General features: G+C 47.9%; 1 protein-coding gene across 6 annotated transcripts in view; it reads left to right on the top strand.

Annotated features, from left to right (window-relative positions):
- The window catches only part of SAMD4A (sterile alpha motif domain containing 4A), a 203687-nt gene that overhangs the window by 153605 nt on the left and 28291 nt on the right, over positions 1-21791 (top strand). For 4 of the 6 annotated variants that reach the window (XM_032875342.1, XM_032875343.1, XM_032875346.1 and 1 more), the window contains 4 exons: positions 1179-1442; positions 12479-12588; positions 14777-14863; positions 21407-21740. In XM_032875342.1, the coding sequence (XP_032731233.1) occupies positions 1179-1442; positions 12479-12588; positions 14777-14863; positions 21407-21740 (795 nt within the window). Of the gene's footprint in view, positions 1-1178; positions 1443-12478; positions 12589-14776; positions 14864-16789; positions 16846-21406; positions 21741-21791 lie in introns of those variants that run through there. The other 2 variants (XM_032875344.1, XM_032875347.1) reach the window with 2 other exon arrangements.

Here is a 21791-nt window from a genome sequence, read left to right as displayed (position 1 = left end):
AACACAGGTTCACACCAGCCAAGAAGAGCTTGTCCGGGCCTTGGAGAGCAAAACCTCACTATAGGGGATAAGGCCCGAGATGGAACTTAATGGCTTCCCTGAAAAATGTTTAAAAATGCATGTGGCTCAATTCCATGTGAGCGTGGCTGCAGTCAAAATACCCCAGACCTGTCAGGAAGCGGGCCTCAGAGAATCTTATGAATAGACTTATTTTGTAAAGTTACTTAAACGCCCAGAAAAACCAACCGAGGGTAACGCCGGCTCCCCGGCCGTTGATTTGGTTGAAATCCCTCCCTCAAATGACCTCAGTTGAGTTTGGCTAGTTACAGGAGTTGTGTTGCTTTTTCCTCCTTTTCTGGAAGAGACATGGAAAACAGGGGCTGTGCAGATGTGGCCCACCGGGGGGAAGCGTTGATCCCGCGGGTGGAAACCGTCCCCAGCTCGCTGCGAGTGCCCCACCGGCTTCTGAATGAAGGCCTTGTTACCTGGCAGTGTTGTCAGTGTGAAGTTTGGCATTAACCTGTGAAGCCCGGGGAAAGAATCGGCCCTTTCACACACAGCTGCCCGTGTCCCGCACACACCCTGAGGTCCGTGTGTGCCCTGCGGCCCCCCAGGAGCCCGCACCCCTCCAGAACTGAGAGGCTTCCCTGCTTCCTGGCTGCCAGGCCTAGTCTACCTTCTCGTCCAGCCCAGCCAAGATCCCAAACGGTGACCAGCCTGCCTACCCTTCAAGGAGTCCACCCCCAATGACATGGGTAATGTCGGGTTCTGTGTGTTTCCAAAAAAAAAAAAAAAAAAAAATGTCCAGCCCATGTTCTCTTCACTCTTGGCCCATGGCCACTTTGCCAGGCTGTTGAGCCTCACCTGATTTATAGGCCTCCTGCCACGGATCCTGATTTCTAGAGTTAGAATGAAAACCAGATCCAGACCCACAGAGGTGAAGGCCAGATGGGCGGGGCCTGTAGGTTTAGCCTCTTTGGGGAAACCCAACCCACCAAGAGGTGCAGACGCATCCCTTTGAACCCCCTGAAGGGAAGGCCCCTGCCAGGCCTGTATTCAGCCTGCAGGGACCAGAGATAGTTAGCGTCATTTCTCAGGGTTAAAAGGTATTGTGGGTTCTCTGTGGCCCAGGCTAAAGGGGGGGGAATAACCTATTTCATTTTATTTTTTTTTTCCAGTTCTCTCAGGCCAGGCACACCACAGCCCTTTGAAACGATCTGTGTCCCTTACCCCACCCATGAATGTGCCAAACCAGCCTCTAGGCCACGGATGGATGTCTCATGAGGACTTACGAGCTAGAGGACCCCAGTGCCTCCCATCCGATCATGCCCCCCTGTCTCCACAAAGCAGTGTAGCCTCTTCAGGAAGTGGTGGGAGTGAACACTTAGAAGATCAGAACACTGCTCGTAACACATTCCAAGAAGAAGGTAGTGGTATGAAAGGTGAGTGACGAACGAGAAACCACTGGGAACAGAATCTGTCCCTTTATTTAGAGTCAGAAGGGTGAAAAGAGAGGTAGGTAGTCAGCGAGAGAGGAGCCCAGCCCCCTCCCCAAGCTCGTGCACTTGACCCAGCCCTTGCAGAGCTCCAGGGTCCACCATGACGGAAGGGGCTCTGATTCCCCTTCCAGGGTATCTTGCCAAAACCTGGGAAGCAGGAACCAGAGCAGGAGAGGTCAACACTCTTTTTTTTTTTTTTTTTTTTAATGCAGTGACTTGCAGGCAATTAAATGAGTCACCGCTACTGCTAGGATCTCCTGTGCACGTACATTGCTCAGCCTGTCCTGTTTGGAAAGGCGCTGAGCTCCTCCAGCCTTCTACCTCATTGGCCGTGGCCAGGGAACTGTCAATAATTCAGCAACACAAACCATAGGCTCTTTCTTTTAAGTCTCTCCTAATGCAGAATGGTAGTCGTGCTTCCTTTCTCTCTCCCTTTTCTTTTGATGTGCAAAGAAACTTTTAAACCCTTTCCTCTGCACCTGTTTAAGGGACGTGAACACAGTACCACTGAGAATCTATGTCAGGGTGTTAAGCCTGAGAACAGATTCGCATACAATGATAAAGGCCTTCTCGTGCAGCATAAATAAATGTACATTGCCCTGTAAATCTAGCCTCCTCTTAAGATACTCATCAGGAGACAGAGATTGCCAAATTACCCTCGACAGGTTCAAAGAGGATACGTGCGTTTTGTATTTTTAGATGCCAAGTTGTTCAAAGTCTGGGAAGTCCTTGGGGAAAGATGCTCATCAGAGACCCAGGAATAACAAATTTAGATGGAGAAACAGTAATTTTCCTTGCTTCTGGGAGTACAATACTGCAGGGGGCTCTGAGAACGGCCCTCTTTGCTGGCATCCAGAGTCCTGAGGACTGGCTGTCTCCAACCTTTCCCTCAAGAAGGATGTGTTGATGTAGGAGTCTCTCCACCAAGTCCCTTCCCCGCCATGGAAGCGTGGCACAGAGAGACACCCATGACCACCCAGGGGCCAGTTGTGTGAGACCACCAGGCTGACGCAGGGAGCCTGTCCATTAGGGGAACAAAGCTGCCGGAAGTTCCTTCCCTGGTGCCTTCCTTGAACATTCCTTTCCCTCAGCAGCAGGCCCGTATGCTCCCCATGCCACCCCCATCCCATGGTGAGTGCCCAGAGTGAGTGGGATGTGTCTTGATGCTTTCTTCCGCTGATACAAGTGGGTCTTTAAAGGTGTTTAACAGACAGCACAAACAATGGCTCATTTTGGCATGGAGGGGATGTGTGTCCTCTTTCTCTTTCACAGTTTTCGAGGGAATGTGTCATAATTTTGGAGACCTAGCAAAACTCATTTCTGAGTTCATGCTATATGGTTCTGTGCTCTAGCAGCTGAGCCCCAGGTGATGGGTAACCAATGAGCCTCAGCCATGTTTTAGGTAAGCCTGTAGGACATCTGTCATGGGGACCCCCCAAGTACCCGAGGGACCGGGGGAGGCAGGACCAGCCTTTCCTCTGGACTAGCTTCTTCCCAGGCCAAGTGGAATATCTGGGCAGCACATTTCCAAGAAAATGTACGTGTGATTCTAATCAGTGACTGTGGGAAGGAGACCTTGGCCCTTGTGTTCAAGGGCAAGGAGGGTCCTACAGGAAGGTCATTCTCTGGGCTACAGACATCTCCCAGAGAGGAATGCTCGTCCTGTCTGGTTATTAGAGGTCTGCTTTCTTTCCTTTCTTCCTTTTACTTTTCTTTCTTCCTTCCTTCTGTACATTCATTCATTCATTCTTTTTTTCAGCTTTAATGTATACCTTCAACATCCTCCCAAAGTAGGTAAAGGTGTGCTTATCATGTGCTGTTGTTTTGAGGTGAGAAAAGAATAATGACAGAAAACCCGAATAAACTTATTGCTGTTTTAGAATACAAGCCAAAATATTCCAAAGTTCAGGGAATATCCCCTATGTAAGCATCTTCTATTCTTTCCTTTAGAATTGATAAGAATTGTCTCCTCAGAGATCCTTCAGTCAGAAAGTGACACAGATAAGCTCTTACATCCAAGATTTTCTTTATAGGCCCAAGGGATTTGGTGACCAGGTAAAACAGAAGACTCTTTCCTATATACACCCACCTTCTGCTGACCTAGCAAACTGTCCTTTTCCCAAAGAACTGGATCAGGATTCAAAATATAAAGTCTGTAGCAAATTAGAGGGCAAAACATATTTGAAAGAAGGCAGGAGAAACAATGAAGAGTTGTATTTGTGGGAAAAGTACGTTTGCAGTTCAGCTGATAGGTCAAACCATAGAAACATCCACACCTGAAACAGCAGCCTCCCAGAATGTAGGGGGCTGAAGGCAGCCCCCAGCGGTGCCTGGAGATGTCTTCTCAAGAAGGCAACTCTGTCAGCGAAGCCTGTACAGGGTGGCCTCCCAGGACAGCGCCCAGGAAGCAGACCTCACCAGGCCCAGCCCAGAAGTTTCTCATTTGATTCCCAAGTCCGAGAGCAGACATGGGTTTAAGTTTCCAAATTAATTCATACTTTCTGAGAAATGAAATATGAAATCAAACGAAGCACTTCTAAAAAGAGCCAGCTCTTGCCCTCAGATCCACATCCCCTTCTTCCGTGTAACCAGGTTTTTTGGCAGAAGTATCAACCCTTTTAGGCTACTTTCTGGTCTACCTGAGGACACCATCAGTAAATTGCTATTTTTCTAAAGTTCTTTTAAAAGCCTGGTTTACAGAAACAACAAGGAATCTGTAGTTGAATTTGGAGGAGTTCCAAATCTCCAGAGGATGCGTGTCAGCCCTCTCCCTGCACCTTGGGGAAAGAATAAAAAGTTGCCATAATTGAGCTTAATTTAGTGTGAATTCATCTTTCTTGCCAACAGCTGTGCATACCTTGTGGAAACACGGTGTTCATCTATTCCTTCCTTTTCTTCTGGACAAACTGGCCAGGCCTGGCTACGAATTGTCCCTTAGGAATGGGCCTCTTGGTTCAAGAGAGTGAAATAAGGCTCACAGCCCAGTATTCTTTTTTGAATTTTTCACGAACATCGATATCGCTCCTCTTTTTGTTTTGGGGTCAGCACCCTGCCAGGGATCGTCGCAAAGTTCTCTCCCAAGTAGACCAGCTTGTGCTCTCAGGGGAATAACATCATCTGCCTGCTTTGCTTTGTTTTTCCTTTTATAGTAAATACCATCCTGAAGATGTAAGTCAGCTCCAAAGCCCAGATTGGCTGTCCCTCCAGGCAGGGATCTCCGACTAATCTCAGGCTGAAGCAGGAGTGGGATCAGCTCTCGATGAGAAAGTCACGAACAGAAGTAGGAAACAACAGGAATAGGAGTTTCCCCCTTAACATGCCCCGTGGAGGCTACTGGTTATACATTGTTGGCCCAGATATGCTGATTGGGGTTTCTAAATTCAGTTGTCCTCGTTGTTGGCAGAAACATCACTGTGACTTATCCAGGGGAAAGAGTCATGATTCCCAGGTTGCTCCTCAATCATAATACCCTCCTTTCCCTCAGCTCTCTTGCCTCTTCTCTCATGCAAAGCCTTCAGGTGGCCCAGAGGAGGAAAAAAGACATTCCCCTAATTTCCTACAAGGAAGAGAAACCTAGACGAGCAGAAGTCTGTTGGTTGGGGAAACACATCTACCCCTCATAGCAGCATCATGTTCTCAGAAATAATGTAGAGACATGACATCCAAAGATTTCTCAAAAGGCCAGCGCTGTCAACAGGTGGTGGGGCGGTGTTCTATGGAAACAGACAGAAGGGAAGAAAGACTGGTTCATAGGTTTTACTTTAGTTCTTATGAAGTCAGTTGGCTTTTAAGCACCTGCTGAGAGAGGCTTGGACTGGTTTACTGGGGAGACAGAGAAGAAAGAGATGGGACCTGCCTCATGGGAGGACTGGACGCAGGTGCACAGCTATGAAATTGTCTTGTCTTTGGAGACTTGCCTTGGGTCTGGGTAGGCACCCAGATGGGTGCCCATCAAGGAGGGCCCTGATGCCAAGTCGAGAGACGTCAAGGAAAGTTCCTGAGGAGGAGAGGCCTGGACCTGGGTCTTGGAGCCTGATTACATGTTAGCCAAATACATAAGGTGAGGGAAGGCCATTCTGTGCAGAGGGAAAAGGATGCAAGAAAAGCATGGTGATGAGACAGATCAACCAAGTATCTCCTATAGCCTGAAGGTCAAAGGACATGGGAAGGAGTCTGAAGAGGGGAAAGCCAGGCTTTGCGAAAAGTTTGGCATTCATAGAAGCTGTCAAGGGCATTTAGTAGCAGAATGGCCTGCTTACCTTTGCTCCTGAGAAATCAGACCCTAGTGGAAGTCGGGGAGGGGGGCATAGGAAGGGAGGAGGAGCAGGGGATTCTGGTTTGGGAAACCAGCTGAGGGGTGGGGGCTATTTAGTAATGGAGGAGGAAAAAGAGGTGGGACCAAGGCAAGCAGCAGTGAGAATGGAGTCCAAGGAGTGTGTGGGCATGGTCTTTGTGCAAGAGAACTGAGACAGCTTGGAATTGAATGTGTCCTCTTGAAAGTAGACCGTGCAGGAGCGGGAGGAATTTAGTACGATGCCCAGGTTCCTGCCAGGGCAGCTGGATAGCCCGCAGTGTCCTCTATAGCAAAGAGAACAGAGAAGAAACAGATCCTGGGCCAGCGTGGGGCCTGGTGAGTCTGGAAACCAGTAGGACACTCCGAGGAGCTGAGCCAGACCTCAGTGTGCCATGTTCTTCCCTGGCTGGTCTCCCTAAGTGCCAGCTTCTCTCCCCACCTGCACCGGTTAGCACTCTGGCTGCCTGTGGGGAAGCTGGTGTGGAGACTCCTCTCCAGATTTCTGGCTAGTAAGGCCCATAGATTTGGGCTCCTAAGAGTGACAAGCTCCATGACTTTCTCGTCACAGCTGTCAGTGGGAGAGGGATGGAGGTCGGGGGCTGTTTCTCTTGACATGAGCTTCAGCCTCACCATCAGGAGTGGACTTTGACTGGGTTGCCTTACGATGTGTGGTGTTCAAAATATGGAGGTAATGGAAACTGTTACATTGTTTGTATTCAGACATCATACAGATTCAAAAGAAACCTGTGGCTCCAGTTACCTTGATAGAAACCTAGCAGTTAAGAGTGGAGGGGACCAGGGACTGGGAATATAGGCTTGGTTGCCTTTTCTAGGGTGTCTTCAATGAAACTGAAGTAAACTTTTTTTTTCAGTCACAGTGAAGGAAATGCATTGCCTGTTCTGAAGTAGCCAGTTTGCGGTTTCAAGTTGGTTTTGAAATGTAAACCTTTGAACTTCTCTGCCTGTCTTAGAATGCGATTAGAAAAATTATTGAGAAGTGTGATCCTTTTTAAGATGAAGAACCCTATGATAAAGCTTTGTGAGAAAAGTGGTGAATCCAGCATTTCTGAGGGTCGTAAGGGTGTGAGTGATGGGCTGGGAGTGGGGCCAGGACTCTTCTCAGCATGGCTGTCATGGGAACAAACCACCATGTTCTGAATGTTGACTTTCTAGACACTGTCTTTAATTCATCTAACTTGAAGGCCAAGAGTTAGTAAATTCCCTTCACTTTCTTTATTCTCAAATGCCAGCCTATATCCTGCATGGGTAGGTCCTCATGGGCTCAGATTGTGCCCCCTCTTCTCAGGTAGGCCAGAGGCCCATTGTCTTTGCAAAGTTTCAGGATTTCCCCAAATTCTAAAAGATAGAAGTCTTTTAACCACCATTCCTTACCAAGCATGGGTCTTCAGTTGTGGTGCTTGAAGAACTGTGCAGGCTTGGGGAGGGCAGCTTTTCACGTGGAACCTAGCCGCCACTTAATGACACAAAGCAAGCTGCATGTAGAACACCACTTAGGAGTGTCACAGCTCATGGAAACATTGAGAAATTTAATCCCTGTGTTTGTAACTGAATGGTCTAAGTTGGTATTTTACTCAAACTGTTCCTTCTGAGACCCACACAGGCTCCCCATCAATGTGAGGCCTTCTTGGAGGCCATAGCAGACGTTTCCCAGGATTGAGGAGCACACTCTCAGCTCCCAAGAACCAGAGACCAAGGCGTGTCTTTCTTTTGCTCAGAGGCTGGAGCAGCGTTGGGCTGCTCCTTCCACTCTGGCCAAAAGTAGACAGGCTTCCATAATATTGATGCCGTTCCTGGACTTCTGCTTTGTTTTTGAAAGGAATCTTTGCCCTCTCACTTCAACACTGAAAAGTACGTCTCTTCTTAACCTCATCTGGTTTCCTCTTCTCTCCCTCAAAGACGAAGGATGCACTTGTATCTTGGGGAGAGAGAGAGAGTTGTCTGAGAGTAGCTCGGCTCTCTGTGGTGAATGGAAGTTGCTCTCCTGTCTGCAGGTACCAGGACCACCACAGGTGAGGCTTATTGTGGAAACCAAGGCTGTTCATGTTTCTCTCTTCCAGTGGCACCTTACTCCCTGCCCTTACAAGTCTTCCCATATTAGGCCCTTCTGCAGTATTGGTTCCATTTTTCATTCTTGTGGAGCCTCTTTGTTTGTGAGGCAGTTGACGCGTGGCCCATTGAATGGTATACGCAGCCATTCTGGCAGCAAACATTTGAAAAAAAGCAACTCAGGTTCTAATTGGACCCCAGCCTCTGTGTGAGCTGTTGTACATGCCACAAAGCTTCTCTGTGGCTGGTTTGTCCAAACTCTAAAAGGGAAATAGAAACCAACATAATTGGAAATTGAACCCATTGGTAAAGACCAGCAGGTAAACATAGAGTGTATAAAAACTGAGTGTAGCGCTATTACCAAAAATGGCCATGTGGAGATAAACCACTGTGGACTGCAGCAAGATCTAGAAGGAGCTTCATGAAGGATGGACAATGTGCTTGGGGACCTACCATCTGCATATGAATGGTGATACTTTCTCTCAGAACCTACCCTTCGGATTTGTCCTCCCAGTTTTCTTCCTGGGCTTCTCTTCTCACCCCTTCCCCTAAATACCTCATGCTCCCAAGGCTCTATCTTGGCTCACCCCTGTTCTCACTCCATGCTCTTTCCCTGATTGATCTCACCACTTCCATGGCTTCAAGTCACCACCATATGCTGCTGACAAGTTCTCCCGTTCAGACCTCTCTTCAGAGATCTTGTCCTGTTAACTTCTTCACCTAGATGGCTCAAAGGCAGTGATACTCAGCTGACATGAAGTGGAGCTCATCATTTCTCCCTTGTCACCCCAAATCTGTGGCTCCCCTATTCTTCCCTGATCTTCAGATACTACCCATTTTTATCCTATTCCTTGCCACTGCCCTTCCAAGCCATATCCCAGGGCTTCAGTTCATCTCTCGGCCTCCATTCCGACTTCCTCCAGTCCAGCCTTTGCATGGACAGCCATCATCTTTCTAATATTCTCATCTGATTGTGCCTCTGTTGCTCAGATTTCAGCAGTTCCTCATCACCAAAGACCAGGTCTACCCTCCTTGTTTCAGCATTACAGATCTCAATCATTAGACCCTGTGTGCTCCACCTTGTACTAGGCATTCTCTACCACCCACCCAAGTGTTTGCTCGGCCCCAAATGCTCTCTTGGCTCTGTGCTTTGCTAATATGCTGTTCCTGCTTCCAGAGAGGCTTCCTCACCGTGGTCGGCCCAGTGATTTCCAGGCTGCTCCTACTGTGAAATTACCCCTCACTCCCCAAGGGAAATCAAAATGCTCATTGTTCTGTGCCCACCTAGAACTTGGAGTTGACTTAGCACTTGTTCTACAACTGTTATAAATGTATTGTTTGAGTCAGTCATTCTCTCTGGATTAAAATTTCTTTGATGGCAGGGACATGCCTGCCCCCCATAGAAAACACTCAATAAGGGTTGAGTGGGCAAATATCAGGATGCTCACATGTGGCAAGGAAGTCAACCCAGCATATAGCAAAAGTGTGTTAATCTTTCTCACACTGCATAAGAGAGTAACTTTCTAGTCTGGGACCTCCGTTGGCAAGTCCAACAGAAGCAGCCCAGTGGAGGCTAAATGGCTGTGTGCCAGCCATAGGGGGGAGCCCAGGAGGCATGCATGCCCCCAATCATGTATCAGCGCCTTCAAGAAACACACCTACTTGTCTTTTCGTTCAACCATAGCCATAGCTCTTCAGAATGAAGAAACAATGTCTGAGATTATATGAGATGGTTCTCAGCTTTGCATCACCTGTGGCACCTGGACTATGGGAAAGGATCTGAACTTTTAGTTAGGCTTCATCTCTGGGTAGCATCTTAACAGAATCTAGCATCCAAATTATTGGAATTCCTGGCTTGGGAGGAGTGGAATGGTACAGGTGTTCACCTCTCTGGTTTTTTCCCCTTTTAATGGAGTTTTGTTTTAATCCCTGGCAAAAGAAGCTGCCTTGTCTCCAAGCAGGGGGTGAAAGATTAGTAGGCTGTGTTCTTAAGAACTGGGATTTCCTCTTCTTTGTTCATGTTTGAGGAAGGAGAGCTTTTTAAGCATGGAGCACTTGCTGTACAAGCAGAGTCAACATGTGCCTGCCTCAGGGAACAGTGGCCAATGGGTGCTTACCAGGAAGATATACACAAATAAATTCTCCGGAAGACACAACTCACCATGTTGTGAAGTTGGTAGGAAGACAACTCCCTCTGGCCCACATTTTCACTAAATGGGTGAGGCGGGCTCTTCCAACCCTCTGACAGGAATTCTAGTTGTCCAAATCTTTTGTAGAAAGGAGCTAGTACTGACTGGAGTGCTAGTCTTGCTGAGTCAGGATTTGCACCCTACTGTTCCCAACTCTCAAAACACCATATTGCCCTCTTGGCTTATAAAATACCCACTCTTTTGATGTGATTTAGTAGCTCAGGATGCTGTTTTACCATGAGTGGCTTTTGCCTGATAAACACTAGGGCACCAGTGAAAAGTCTGGCCCATGAGATGCTCTGTACTCTGTGACAGATTGTGCCCAAGTGTGCCATGCGGTCACTTAGACTTTACTGAATCATGATCACTGAGTTTTCTGAGCAGCAAGTTGGGGCTTTTCAAAGACGTGAGTAGCCAACATGAAACCTGATGTCAAAGCTTTGACAAGTCACTGGCCCCAAAGCTGGAGCTGTGGTTATTTGCTGCTCTCACCGCAGAAGGATCAGCATTGTTTCAACAAAAAATCATGGTGGAGAATAAAGTCTGGTAAGATGGGTCCAGGATGCCGCAGGAGGGAAAGTACCAGAACCTGAGCTGGCAGGGCCTGGAATCTATGCAACCACAGTTTGAGTCAAGGAGGACTTAAGTAGTTGGTACTATGTGCCTGGGGAAGCCTTGTCTCTTTGTGGTTCCTGATGGTCCCAGAGGGACTCTGTGCTTGTCATGGTAGAAGGAAGGGCCTAGAAGCACAGAATCAAATTGAGTTCTTGCCTAAGATGACTGAGTTTGTTCTTCAAAAGACATTGGGGATATCCAGTTCTGTTTCTCTACAGGTTCCCCTTCTTCAGCCTTCACATTACAGCAGATCATGAGATAACCTTACCAGGCCTATCCTCCCCTTGTAATCTTTGAATTTTGGGAGATATCAAATACCCACATTCCATAAGCCTAGGTCAGGTTCTGCAGGGGGGCTGGGCCTGATTACAGAGTGGGCCAGTTTTCTTCATCAATCCCAGTTAACTACTTTAAAAATTGGAAATTGGAAGTTTCCCACTTACTCTGGGTGTTTGTCAGTGCCTCAGAATAAAGCACTTGGCACAACAGACAGCATCTTGTGATCAACATGGTTAGTAATGGATAATACTTGATAGGAGACGTGAATAACATTTACCCAGTGCTTTAACATTTCAAAGTACTTTGATGTCATTGTTTCCCCAGCCCTACCACTGATGGACTGTTTGGTCCTCCTCTCACAAGAAGTTGATACAAGGCAGGAAAAAGCCGGAGGCAGGAGGCCTGGTTCTAGCCCCATTTCATCACATACTTGCTCCATGACCTAGACAATGACTTAACTTTGCCATCTGTGAAATGAGTGAAGGGTGGAGGAAGGAGATTCTAGAGAATTCTCAAAGATCCTATTTGCTCAAAAACTCTGAATTAAAAGAGCAGGGATGAGTGCTTTGTTTTGGTTGAACTTAGCAAGGTGATAATTCTCATTGATTTTGATGCAGTTACTATTTAATTTTCCCAACTCTAGAATCCAAAATGTGGGCTTATTTCAGATATGCTTTGGAGATTCTATTATCCTATGATCTAGCCAATTTGGGGGCCTTTCCAGCCCTGGTATATTTGTGGTTAATATTCAAGGAAAAGGTCTGAGACACATCCAGACACATTCCATGGCCTGGAGAAATGGCCACCGCGTGTGCGTGCACGTGCGCGTGCACACACGCACACACGCACGCACACACACACACACACACTGGAGTGATAGTTTTGGAGTCTAGGATGCCCTTGTTCCCGCTGGGGTGGAGAAAGGCAGAAGAAAGATTAGGCTAAGAATGACGGCAACTCCACCCATGGACTCTCAGGGTTGCCTGGGTGAGCTCTTTTCTGTGGCAGTGACAGAACACATGGAGAGCTACACTGAACCTAGAAGGAAATCTTGGAGAGGAAGCCTCATCCTATGTAGTTTTAACATTCTAAGTCTCCTCTTTCCAAATCAGTAATAAATAGTCTGGCCAAAGTAGTGGTTTTTGTCATGTTTTTGGACATGAACCATTTTGAGGATCTTATGGAAGCTATGGATGACCTCTGTCCAGAAAACTATTCCTATATTCACAAATTGGGATATAGTTCTAGGGAATTCCTATATGCCCTGCAGCCCATGGACCCCAATGTAGCAACCCCTAGTCTAAAGTAGAAAAAGGGAGCCTGACAGTGGGAATGTCAGGGCTAGACCAAGACTTCGAAGTCCATAATTTGTCGCCAAAATGCAATTGAACAAGTAGTAACATAAAGGGTTTTTTTCTTCTTTTTTCCCCTCTGACCATCACCCTCCTGTCCTCTCTCTATTCCCACATCTTTTATCATCTCTTCTTGTTCCCTTTCAATTTCTCTCCCCATCTCTTGCGCATCTTGCCCTGCAGATGTTCCAGCCTGGTTAAAAAGTCTCCGCCTGCACAAGTACGCTGCGCTTTTCTCCCAGATGACCTACGAGGAAATGATGGCCCTTACCGAGTGCCAGCTGGAGGCTCAGGTAAGGGGTGCAGGTGACCATTCCCTGAGAAGTTGCCCCAGATGGAACCTGAAGTTCCAGCTCAAGACAGACCTTGTTCGGACCCATACCTATCCCCACCCAGTAGCTTGCCTTGTTGTAGGAACTGCCAGGTGCTGGCCCACATTATGTGGTGAGTAAGGCTGAGTTCTTGTCTTCAGCATCCAGTAGGAGGTGGGGGACGAGCAGATAACTGGAAGGAAAATAAGGCTCAGTGAGAAAGAGTGTGAAAAATGTAATACCTAGGCACATACTCTAAGTTCAGGGTAGAGTGGCCTAGAAAGAACATCTAACCAAGGCCCCAAAGAGTCTGGGTCCCTGCCTTTGCTTTTCCTGCCCCCTCCCTCCATCTGTGGGACAAGGGCTGTTTGGACTATAACAGATTGGTTGTCTGTTGTCCAGTCTGGTAATAAATCAGCTAACTTCTAGTAGTTAGTAATTAGAAGCACCAAGTCATGCCTCAGACCTTCCCCAACACTTTTCCAAGAACATGTTCAGATTGGACATAGTTGAGAACAGAGTAAGTGGTGCCAAACATTTTTTTCTTCTAACTACCTTGAATAACATGGGACTGACGCAGAGAATGGGATTACCCCAGGTATCTGGTTTCATTTCCCTTCTGAGTGCCATAAAAGAACAAAGTTTCCCCTTCCTTCTCAGGCATCTTTGCCCAAGTCTGGATGCCAAAGGCTAGGCCAGTCAACAGACCCCCAAAACTGACCATGTTTCCTACCATGCTGTGCTCAAATAAATAAATCTGACTGATATCTTTGTTTCCCTTGTTTAAAATGCCATTTGCATGTTTCAAATTGACCTCAGTTTCTTTTGAGCAATGATTTAAAAGAATTAAATGTCTGAACAGGCTAATAATATTTCCTTCACAGGAAGAGGAGATTGTACCCTTTGGGGCAACACTGCTCTCGACTCCTACCTCCCAGCAGATGCTGGTTTCCCATTGCATCCTCAGTACCCTCAGTTAACCTCCACAGGCCTGACTGAATATCAGTATTGAGATGCAAGGCAGAGCCCAAAGTCACTGTACATTCTAGAAGAATGAAAAGCACTAATCTCAACTTCCTAACACTTCTCCCACCACTTTGTGGATCTTGATTGTTCCTTAATCAATCCCAGGGATTGATGAGACCTACTTCTAAGAGCATTTTTTGGTGTTTGGGTCAGAGTTAAGAAAAAAAAAAAATCTAAGTCCTCAGTTATTTGACTTGAGAAAAAATACGACCTAATTGACAGAGAGGGCAAAGCCAGAAGCATGCAGAGTAATTTAATTCACTTGAACCCAAAGTCAAGGATAAAGAGAAATCTGCCCTCAGCACTTCATCTTAGAGAGTGAGTTCTGCTGTCACTCGAGTGTTAATATCTCTGAAGGAGATGCCTCTGGTGTTCCCATCTTTTCCTTCTTTAAGAGGAATTCTATGAGTAGGTGTAAAAAGAAGTCACCAGAAGTTTGCCTTAGAGACCTGACTTAAGAAAGGACCTCCTGTTTGGAACTTTGCTGTATCTCTAATCAACAAGCACTGACCTAAATCCTTGGGCTCACCACTGCACACAGTTAAGACAAAATCCACAACTCTAACTGTGAATCCTCCTCATTTAGCTCAAGTGATGACTGAACAAGAGTTTTAGGTTCTTTTCTATTCTTGTTTTCCTTATGGAGACCAAAGATGACCTGTAAACTGCCAAAAATTACCCTGTGTTGTACGGTACCTGGTGAGAACCGTTACCAGACTTCAGAGATAGGAAAACCCAGGAAAGGTTTGAGAAAACAATGAAGCTCTATATGGGATTGGAACCTTCAAGCAACCTTGGGTGGGAATGAAATGACAAAATACAGAGAAGAGTGTATAACTTTAAAATGATAGTTGAAGACAAGAAATTTCATGCTGGGTGGGTAATTGGCTGTTCTAGTTTTCTCTCTCTTTTCTCTCCTAAAGGTCACAACCAAAGGACACAGGCAAATGTATAGCCAGATGTAGTTAGAACATTTAGTAAGGAGAGGTTTGTGACTGAGGGGACTGAAGAGAGAGACAAATGGATATTTACTAGTCCACAAACGTAGAATTCAAGAAGACAGTGAAGTATTGACTAGCCTCCAGGAGTCTCTAAATTGCTTCTTAAAAATATGTTTTTAAGTGTAACTTTTATTTAATTACAGAATGTTACCAAAGGTGCAAGACACAAAATTGTCATCAGTATTCAGAAGCTCAAAGAAAGACAAAATCTCCTGAAGTCTTTGGAAAGGGTGAGTGACCGCCTGGGGAGGGCGTGTCTCTGCCGCCATGATGGGAAACGTCTCGGCTGAAGGTGTCATGGGTAGACCTACCTTGCAGAGTTTTTCACCTTGTTTCCTTACCAAAGGCAGAAAAAGAATGAAAGGATTTTGAAGTCAAGTTTCCTGGTTATCCACACTCCTGTGTAACCTGACCACTGCCATGTACTTACTCCCTGGGTCCAGGCAGCCTGTGACTGGCCATCCTGGGAGACTCTGGCTTCAATAGAAGGCATCAGAATTACTGGGCTGATAAGCACTTATCAGCTGCCACTGTCTCTTTTTGTTTGCTGCCTACACAGGTTCTCTTCCTATCTTTGTATCCAGACATCGCCCTTGTACCGATATCATTTTTGGGATTTGGTGACTTTATGATTTCATCTGAGGTGCAAAAGAGAGCAAGACTCATTCCCGTGTTGCTTCTGCCCCAACCTGGAATTCTGGTGCAGGCACTGCTGTTGGGAGGTGGTTGGGATTGGCGGGCTGGAAGCTCCGTAGGTATGTGCTCCCTACACAGCCTGAGCAGTGATGTCCTCTTGCAATCCCAGGGTGCCTTTGGAAGGGAAGAAAGTATGGAGCTTGGTGGGGCTAACACAAGTTCTGTGAGCACGTAAAAATTTTGTAATGCAATGGAAGTTTTTTTTTTAACTGATGTACAAAGATGTGTGTGTATAATTTTACATAGAATATATAAAGTTACCCTGAATGCATATCTCATAAAATATAAAGTAACATATACTTACAGAATATGCATATGTAACTTTATAAGGAAGGTGGCTTTGAAAGCCTTGGGAGAGATAGACAGGGAGAGACTACTCACATGCATGTCCGTACTGAGAGGCCTGTCCTTAAAGTGAATCACAGATGACAAGCGACCTATCCGACTAAACCCAAGGTTATTCTTAATTCTGTTTTATATACCAAGCGGTTTGTCTGACTGAGTGATTGTTGCCATCTTTAATATAAGAACCCATTTTGTTGTTGACCATGAAAAAGCCAGTTTTCTCTGTCTCTGTTAGAAAGCCCAGGAAGTGTTCTGCCTAAGAACTAGACAGCTGAGTATTATGGCGAGAGAGGGATCAGCCCCCTTTATCTCTGGAGCTTCCCTCAGAAACTCACAGGAACCCTGTCACTAAGGAAACACAGCGACCTGAGGGACAGAGACGGAACCACTGTTTGTTCTACCCCTGTGGCCTTGGGCCGAATCAGTGTGGAAACACAAGAGCAGCAAGGTGGCACAGGTGGCCTGACATGCCGCTCACTTTCTGTCTGGCCTTTGAGAAGCCCATTGCCATTTCACACCTTGAATAATATTAATTCCACAAAAATACCTTCTGCCAGGCTCACTGGAATGGGAATTGTTACAAAGATGGCAAAAGTCACACAAAGTCTGAGGGCCGCTAATGGCCAAGAGAAAGCAGTAAGGAGTTTATTTTGACATCTTGGGGGAAGAAAGCTTGTGTGTGTATCAGACCAACGCGTTGACCTTGCCTCAGAACACCTGAGCTCAGACACCTGTGTGCTCATCCCTTCAGGAAATGATGCCCTGGGGGAAGGGATCCTGCATCCACTGAGGACTCAGGCCCTCGCCTCTGTTCTCTCTCCTCTGGGACCCAGGGCCCTCCTGCTCTTGGAGGGAGGGAGCTGTCCCTACTGTGTTACCACTTAGGTCTCCTCTCACGGACTCGCACCAGCCCTTTCTCTGGCATTCCCAGATGTCCCGAGCTGATTATGCTGTTGGAAATGCTGTCATCAGGCCCCTGCCTACAGCATTCTTACCTCACATGGAACCCAGAGATTTCTAAGGAGATAGCTGGGACCCCGCCCGTGGCTAGTTCATAATCAGTAGTCGCTGCAGGTAAGCTCTAGGTCCAGAGCACTTCCACTCACTCGCTGAATACGTACTAGGCAGCTGCCTTGGACTAGATTTACTCCCACCCAACCGGAGACTAACCGTGAGTAATACAGAAATACATGTTTCTTGCCTTTGCGGAGCTCGGATGCATGTTGCGACACAGATGTGTCACACAGACATTGCAGTGCTCTCATAATCCCCTGTGATTGGTGCCATTGCCGAGGCTGGTTGGAGGTGCTTCCTGGGATAAAACCAAGCACTCTGCCGCAGGGAGGAGGAGGGAGAGCATGGAGGGGCTGGCACGGGCTGGAGAACCCAGTAGGAGCCTAGAGCCAGCCTTGGTGGTCCCTTGAGCTAAGGCAGGGGGCGTGAAGGTGGAGAGGGACAAGGGAGGTCATTTAGCAGAAGTCCAGGCATTGGCCTGGGTGCCGTGCCGTTTGAAAACATAAAAAGTAGGAGGAGTTGCCAGGGCGGGAGAAGCGGAGATCAGCTGGACCTCCACAGATCGTCTGAGGTGCCAATGGGACACTGTGGTGCAAAAGGCAAGTTAGTGGCCAGAAGGACAACGCTGGAGTCCACAGGGTTTGAAAGACTCATTGTGGTTCATCTGTGTGTAAATGGCAGTTGGTTTCCCAGAAGTGTGTGTTGAGTGGTAAGAGCTGAGGACAGACCCTGAGGAGCACCAGAAGATGGAGGGACCGAACAATGCCAGAGGCTGAGCTGCCCTGAGGGTCAGAGAGAGTGTTTGCAGGAGGGAATCCCATTAGGGGTCCTGAATGTGTCCCACACCATGAGGACTGAACACTACCCACCCCAGCCCCCCAAAATCAGCCACTGGCAGGTCACTGGTAGCCGCTGTAAGGAGGGTCGCCAGGAGAATGGAGGGATAGAGCAAAAACCCATGAGCCAGGGAGTGTGAATGGGTGAGAAGGTCATCGGGGAAAGATGTCTGGTGGAAAAGAGAAGATCAGACTGGTCGCTGGGATAGACTTTTCAACATTGATCTCTGATATTAAAAATGTTTCCGCATGCTTTTCATTCACTGTCTTTTTTGCAACTAACTCCCAAACTGTGAAGCTGGACCCTTCCCTGGGAACCTGGCCTGGAGAAAGGAGACACACACACACGCGCGCGCACGCACACACACACACACACACACACACACACACACACACTCAGGCTGTGTTCCCACAGCTCCTGGTCCTGGCAGCATGCTCACACTGTATGGGCCCAGGAACGGTAAGCATCTTAGGGCAAGGATTCTGCTGTATTTGCTTTAGGTCCTGGCTTCCGGTAGGGCTCAGCTGGGGTCTGGCAAATGAAAGGTGGCGAGGGAGCGGGTCTCAACCAATGCCAGCCTGCTGTCTCCTGCATGATGAGTCCAGGACTTCCCACGCAGAGGGAAGGGTGGGGCCACAGACAGTGAGTGAGTGCTGGGATGCTGGCTGCCTGAGTCCTGTCTTCCAGGTGATTTGCCCCTTGCTGCCGTCACGAGCCCTGTGAAAGTTTCCAAAGCAGTCTTCTTCCAAGACCTAAGAAAGCCAGGGAAGGGGTGGGTCAGCAAGTAGCTCCCTTTCCTGCATGCAAGCCTGAGTTGTGACCCCCGAGCTAAGCGCTAGGACAGGTCTCATGGTACCTGCTCTGCCATGAGCTCCTCGGCTCTGCCCATTAGTGAACGGACAGCTTCATTTTGCCTCTTTGTGTTTATAATGTAGGATTATATTTATGATCTGAAGGATCAATAGATACTTGGGTTGGTTCCCTATTTTTGTCAACATGCAGAATTAATTCCTATAGTGAGTCGAGGACACTGGAGTGAATCCCACTCAGGCCATTTTCTAGCTTCCTTCCCAATCTGGGCACACAGTGTTGAGTTCTAGAATGGATTTTGAAGGGTCATACGTGTAACCCCATGGGAGCTGGCCTAAAGGCCATTGTTAACTTGTTGGTAGCCAGGTGTTTTCTTGGAGACACTGGTTTGAAGGCTGTGGGTAGGAAACAAAACAAAACAAAACTCTTCATGATTCCTGATAAGATATTTTACAGAGAGCGTCCATCATTATTCATTAGGTTTATGGATTCCTTTCTGGAGCGGTTGTCTCCAATGGAATAAAATGAGATTTGAACTCGGGGCATCTGTATGTTTCCTATTTCTAGGAGTTCAGCTCTTAGCATAATCAGAATCTCCTTTCTCCATCACTAAGTAACTACAGAAGCCTTCTGGCAGGTGACAGGAGTGGGCGGGGGTTGTTTGGTGGCAGGTGACAAAATGTCACCTCAGTGGTCGCTGGCACATGGGGTAGCATGGCAGGGAGGCATGTGATCTCCCAGATAGGCTGGCCAGCTCTGCCTACTCAGCCTCACTCTTTGAGGAAGCTTCATCCCTTCTCTCTCCTTTCCCCCTCCCCTGGCTCAGTCAGGGGCTGGACAAGATCAGAACCCTCCATGTCCTAGGTGCCAGCTATGCAGTTGGCTGGAAGTGGAGGACCTCGACACAGGGTTTCGTCAGTTGACACACAGTTGAGTTGGGAAAGACAACAGGTGCTCTCCTGCCGTGGGCCAGCTAGCTTACCTCCATATACCCTGCCTAGGTGGATCACCATGTCCAAAGTCAAGGAACCATTTGCGTGCTGCCCTGTAGCCTCTGGAAGAGGCTGGTCCAGTCCGGGCAGCAGGACAACTGGGAGTGATCAGGAGCACCCCCCCACCCCCGCCCCCGCCCCCGCCCCCGCCCCGCTGGGCTCCCATGTCAGGCTTGCCAGCACAGGCAGTAGGCTAGTCGTAACCTGCCGTATCTGCCAGGCTTACAAGGAAGGCAGTGGACTCAAAAACCCTCCTATTTAAAAGAAAAATGGACCCTTTCCTCTAAAATAGGCTGGACAGTAGCCCTGAGCAAGACCGAGACAATTCTGATGGCTACTTAACATTTCACTTTCCTCAATAACCCTGAGTGCCAACTCCGCTAAACTTCTGCCTCCAGTGTCCTGAGCAAAGCAGGTTCCCTCCAAAGATGGGGCCGGGCTGTTGGTGGTCTACTGCCTAGAACTGAAATGTTGCCTGTCCAAGCCTCCCATCCCCAGGTTTCCTTTTTCTAATTGACTGATTGGGAAGTCAGGATGCAGATGTGATTTTGTTCCGTGGGCTTGTGTTCCTTGACATCATCCAACAATTTTCCTTGGTAAGAGAGGATCCCGCGAATGGATTGGTACTCGTGCTTCAGGCTTTTACAGCAACGTCCTTGCTATTCTGGGCTCTCAGAAGACTAAGTACTTCATTAGTAATCAGGGCCCCAATTGTCAGTGTCCTTCCTGGGTCCCAGGGAGAGGTTTGCTGCAGAACCACTGGGACAGCAGCAGGGCAGAGGGCCAGGCCACTCACCATACCCAAAAGACTTCCAGGACCTGACCCCCGGCCCCAAGATTCAGAGCCTGTTCTGTGCCTCCGTGAGCATCTGGGGCACAGATAAATGTCAATCAAAATCCACTTTCACTCTTTTTCTAATACATAATGGCCAGTAGATCAAACAGTAGGTACAGAAGGTCCCAACTATATTCTACAATATATAAAGCCATTTATATATTATAGATAACTTCAGGGGATCCTTGAACAACATGGGGTAGACGGGCACCCCCCTGTGCAGTTGAAAATCCATGTATAACTTTTGACTCCCCCAAAACTTAACTACTAATAGCCTACTGTTGACTGGAGGCTTTACCGATACCAAGAAGAGTGGATTAACACATATCGTGTGTTATATGTATTATATTCTGTATTCTTAAAGTAAGCTAGAGAGTAGAAAAAGTTAAAATCGTGAGAGAAAATAAATTCATAATACTGTACCATATTGATTGAAAAAATCTGCAGGTAAGTGGACCACACAGAGTTCAAACCCACATTGTTCAAGGGTCAGCTGTATCCTATACACATAGATTATACATATTTCTCTCTAGAACGATTCTTCGAAAGCATGTTACTTCCCTGCTCGAAACTTTCCCTGACGTCCCATCTCATATAGAAACACTTCAGCATTCATGCCTCTGTGCTCAGGCCCCAGTAGCAACTTAGACCTGATTTCCTGCCCTCTCCCCTCACCATCCGGCTCCACGTCAGGCCACCTTGCTCTGCCTCATACGCTCCCGGCAGGCTCCCGCCTCAGGCTTTGCCCTCGCCGGGCCCTAGAGTCTGTATCCTTCACCACTGCCCCGTGGTGCCTGTGTTGGGGGCTGAGTGAATGTGGGAGTGCACAGGTTCCTTCCTGTACAACAAATCATATGCAGGACAGGATGTTAATGTGTGACCCAGCTTTCTTATACAGCTCCTAAAGTCTGTATCTGTCAATGATATATATGCTTTTTCTAGAAATTCACTGAAGAAGCCAGGGAAGGAAATGTGCCACATCCTTTTAATGATCACCTCTAGATGGTGGGATTTGCAGGTGCTCCAAATACGGATATGCCTATCCGTATTTTCCAAGTTTTCTACCCGGGCTAATCATAGGACGATAAAATTAAAGTGATTGCACTTCCAAAGAATGTTGCAATGAAGGGGTCAGCTGCTGGGAGTCCTGTCTGGGAACAGCTCGGGACAGGGGAGGGGAGGCACCAAGTTGGGTCACCCCTGTTCCTGCCGCTAACTGAGGTCTTCTCCCTCTGACCCTCCAGGACATCATCGAGGGGGGCAACCTGCGCGTCCCACTCCAGGAACTGCACCAGATGATCCTGACTCCCATCAAGGCCTACAGCCCCCCGAGCACCACCCCTGAGGCTCGCCGCCGGGAGCCCCAGGCTCCGCACCCGCCCTCGCTGATGGGCCCTGAGGGCCAGAGCCCTGATGGCAAAGACAGTGCCTCGGCCACCGGGGTCCCAGCGACCACCTCGGCTGGGGCCAGCGGGGGGCTGCAGCCACACCAGCTGAGTAGCTGTGATGGGGAGCTGGCTGTCGCCCCACTGCCGGAGGGGGATCTCCCCGGGCAGTTCACACGTGTCATGGGGAAAGGTAGAGCCTGATTCTCACACCTCTCGCCACTCCCCCTCCCCGCCCACCTCC

Source organism: Lontra canadensis, unplaced genomic scaffold (assembly GCF_010015895.1).
Source record: "Lontra canadensis isolate GAN:19392208 unplaced genomic scaffold, GSC_riverotter_1.0 scaffold55, whole genome shotgun sequence".
Lineage (NCBI taxonomy): Eukaryota > Metazoa > Chordata > Mammalia > Carnivora > Mustelidae > Lontra > Lontra canadensis.
Note: the sequence above shows the minus strand (reverse complement) of the source record. Positions and strands in the feature narration are given on the sequence as shown.